The 3887-nt window shown below is 44.4% G+C and overlaps 1 protein-coding gene across 1 annotated transcript; it reads left to right on the plus strand.

The window, feature by feature from the left end:
- Positions 1–383: 383 nt before the first annotated feature.
- IL20 (interleukin 20) lies at positions 384–3674 on the plus strand. The gene is given in 5 exon segments (XM_027082634.1): positions 384–587; positions 864–934; positions 1045–1197; positions 1864–1938; positions 2990–3674. Coding segments are annotated over 5 exon segments (537 nt in total). The 5' UTR covers positions 384–424; the 3' UTR covers positions 3065–3674.
- The last annotated feature ends 213 nt before the right edge of the window (positions 3675–3887 follow it).

The raw sequence follows: 3887 nt of genomic DNA on the forward strand, positions 1-3887 counted from the left end.
TATACGTCAACTCGCAAAAACAAGTCCTGACATTTTCCCTGAAATGTCATCCTCTATCTACTCATTGCAAGTGCCTGCTGCTCCAGGCCTTTCCTGCTGGGCAATAACGATGGGGCTGGGATGGGGAGAGAATAAAGGAGCCAGGACCTGTAGCACCAACTCATACTCAGACCCTGAACAAGCACCCGAAGCCTTCTCTTCTCTTTTTCTTAGTAAGTTGGATGAATGTGCCAGACCATCTGAAGTCAGATGAAGCTATTAAGTTTCACCAGGGGATATCGGGGACTGGGGGAAGCATGTCCCTGGTGACAGGACTGGCTTCTTAAGACATGAGATGGGGAAATCAATAAGTCATGCTCTTTCCTTTGAATTCTTAGCTCCTGTGGTCTCCAGAATCTGGCTCCAGAATCTCCTGGTCTCCAGAATGAAAGGCTCTGGTCTTCCCCTCTGCCTTCTTTCTGCTGTGTTTTATGTCTTCTGGACACCTTCTGCCAGGCTGAAGACACTCCATTTGGGAAGCTGTGTGATCACCACAAGTCTTCAGGCAATTCTAAGTGGATTTTCAGAGATACAGGACAGAGTGCTATGTGAGGGAAGGACCCCACCTTTCACTTTGTGACTGCCTCCCCACTTTTCTTCTTATTTTTCTCTGTCCCCCAGCAGTGGGATCACAAAAAGAGGCAGGCTGGGGACTCCTTACCAGGAGGATGTGTTCCCAGGAAATATCTGTAGTTCATAATTCAAAAGTGTTTTGGAGAGGGACTCTGCCCACTGTGCCATGGCAGGGAGGGGATGGGAGGTCTGGATGTCTAAGATCCTGGCAACAGTTACTAACCTGTACTTTTTCATCTTGCCTTCCTCAGTTTAGCAACCCAAAGATGAAATCATTGACCTCAGAATCTTGAGGAAGACTCAGCCTTTGCAAGACACGAAGGTACATGCTTGGTCTGTATGAGTTCTGGGAGGAAATATGAGTCGGGGGAATCTCCATCACCCTTGTCCCTGGACACCCTCCGCCCACCAACACGCCAGTCTTCTTCGTAGCCTGCAGGTCAGTGCTGCCTCCTCCGCCATATACTGAGACTCTACCTGGACAGAGTATTCAAAAACTAACAGACCCCTGACCACCATATCCTCCAGAAGATCAGCGGTCTCGCCAACTCTTTTCTTACCATCAAGAAGGACCTCTGTCTCTGTGTGACTAAGGGTCTTGGGTAAAAGGATCCACCTCAGCACATAGCTTCAAGGACTTAGCAATCAGGCTCATTCTTAGCCCCATTTAATGGATGGAAGAACTGAGTCCAAGAGTTCTAAAAATCTGTGTTGAGCCATGTGACTAGGTAGTAAGAACTCGGTTATATTTACTTTTGAATACAAGCTTCATGCAAAATGTCTACAGAACTATAAAGTGCTACCTATTTGATGTCACTGGTAATTTCCTAGTATCCATGAAATTATGCTTCTTCTGTAGGTGAGTTATCCTGCGGCATACTAGTGCATACTGAGTCCAGGCAGCTAATCAGCAGACAACCGGACTCAATCTCAAGATAGGACCTAGGAATCCAATTCTCTTTCCCATGGGGGCTCTCTGGAGGGAGCTAGACTAGAACTGGGTTGGGGGGTGTAGGCCAGATGGGATACAGTGATCACAAACTCTTTCAGTGCTGCCTGTTTCTAAAAAGAAACAATGAGCTCTATATGCTTCCTCTTCTAGCTGGTGATCAGTTTAATGATCCTAAATAAGGAGGTCTGAAAAGACTTCTATAGGTGAAAGAATAGAACTTCCACCTACTTCGTGTCAATGGCAAGGGCAGAAAATCAGAATCTTTAATAAAATCTATCATTCTTTGGTATTCTTTTCAGCATGCCCATATGACATGCCCTAGTGGGGAGGAAGAAATGGAGAAATACAGCCAGCTTATGAGCCACTACGAAGAGGTATATGCAGTTTTGGCCTTGGTTGGGATGAGTGTGTTTTTAGAACTGAGATCATAGATGGGTGTGATAGATGTTCATACTCAAAGAAATGTTACAGCCCTCAGGTTAATGGCCCTCTGAGGTCATGTGGACTGTCCCTCTTCTTTAACCCAGGGGATACCCATTCAGGCTCTAGAAAGGTGCTGTCTCTGCAAGATGCTCTGGGAGTCAAGAAGGAATAGCCATGATTCCATCAAGTCACTCCAGAGACATCTGAACTTTTCAACTACACAAACTAGAGGCGATAGTTTTCCATCATTCATACGCTTGTACATACCCTCAAAATAGTCACTCACAATTTCATGCATGCCCGTGCCATGCTGTTTCTCACCTCAATGCCTTTGCACATCTGCCAGGAAGGCCGGAGTCTGCTCCACACTCAATAATTCCTACTCATCCTTTAAGACTCAGCCTAGGCATCACCTCCAGGAAGGCACTGGCTACTTCTCTCAGAGTTAAGTGCTCCTGTCATCCTGTGGGGACCCCATCATCTATTTCCCACACTACATTTTAATTGCCTGCTTCTGCCTGTCTCCCTCACTCAACTGTGAATTCCCTGTGGGTAGTGACGGTGTCATTCATTTCTGAGTTCCTAGCCAGCCCAATGCTTACTTAGCACAATAAATATTTGTTCCATTGAAGGATGCACAGTAGGCAACCCATACACACACACACACACACACACACACACACACACACACACACACATCTTTCTTTAAAAAACAGCTTAATTACTTTGATCTCTGTGATTCAAGAGGCTTGAGTTGTAGTCCCAATTCTGCTACCCCCCGGGCCTCAGTTTCTCTATGTAAGACTAGGGTGATTGGACTCAATGATTTTTCCTCCCTCTTGTGAGATCTTGAGGTTCCATAATGTCTCTCGAGCTCTTCATTTTGAAAAAGATGCTCTGTTTACAATCTCCAATAGACCTACCAGTGAAAGGAGAGGATTAACCTTGGAGCCCACATTGTCTCTTTATGAGCTGCTCACCACTTCACTTGGTATCTTCCAGCTTCAGCCTCAGGCAGCAGTGGTGAAGGCTTTGGGGGAGCTAGACATTCTCCTGAGCTGGATGGAGATGGACTAGGAAGAAAGTGATGCTTCTGAGAGTATTCTGGGCCCAGACTCCCAGCCCTCAGTACCCAGGAGGCATGACCCCAAACCACCATCTCTTTTTGTATAATTTAGTGCTGGTCACTGTGTATATTATTTATTTATTATTTGTTTCCTTATTGTGATTATCTTCATGTGTTCCTATTCTTAATCTAGAGTTTTATCAGATTTTAATAAGATCTTTTTTACTGTTGAGTGTATTTATTAGTTAATATATTTATTTCTGCTATTTAACTTATTTATTTTTATATTTGAAGATGAGACTTTTAAAAACAATTCACAGATTATATTTATAGCCCAACTAGAGCAGGTTTTTCGTAGAGTAAACAAACCTTCTAAATTCTAGAGGAGTGGCTAGAATTTTATTAAATTAAGGACATGTTTACTGACCACCAGTGTTTTAAGAGATACTTAAAACTGAACCAATGGCTACTAAGCGTGGGTTGTGGAAGAAGAACTTCTGATGTGAAATTACAGGCTTGTCTTACAATTACTGACCACCCCTACTCAACTCCCAAACCCCAGACTTGTGTATCTTCCATTTATGGAATCCTCTGGGGCCAGAATGTATTTTTACAAATAAAGTTTTCTCCGTATGATATCTGCTTGGAGTTTGAAAATGCTTCAGGAGTAGAAACAATGGTGGGGATGAGCTTGAATCTCATATTACCTAGGGACCTCTTGCTTCTCTGGGGAAGGAAGATGCCAGTGAGAACCTGGGCCTTCTCTCCCCTGCCAAATGCATCCCCAGCTCTATCTCCTAAATCACCCACGGCTCTGATCCCATGACTCTGCCC

This window comes from Aethalodelphis obliquidens, unplaced genomic scaffold, assembly GCF_003676395.1.
Source record: "Aethalodelphis obliquidens isolate GAN/ISIS:26980383/991018 unplaced genomic scaffold, ASM367639v1 scaffold48, whole genome shotgun sequence".
NCBI lineage: Eukaryota > Metazoa > Chordata > Mammalia > Artiodactyla > Delphinidae > Aethalodelphis > Aethalodelphis obliquidens.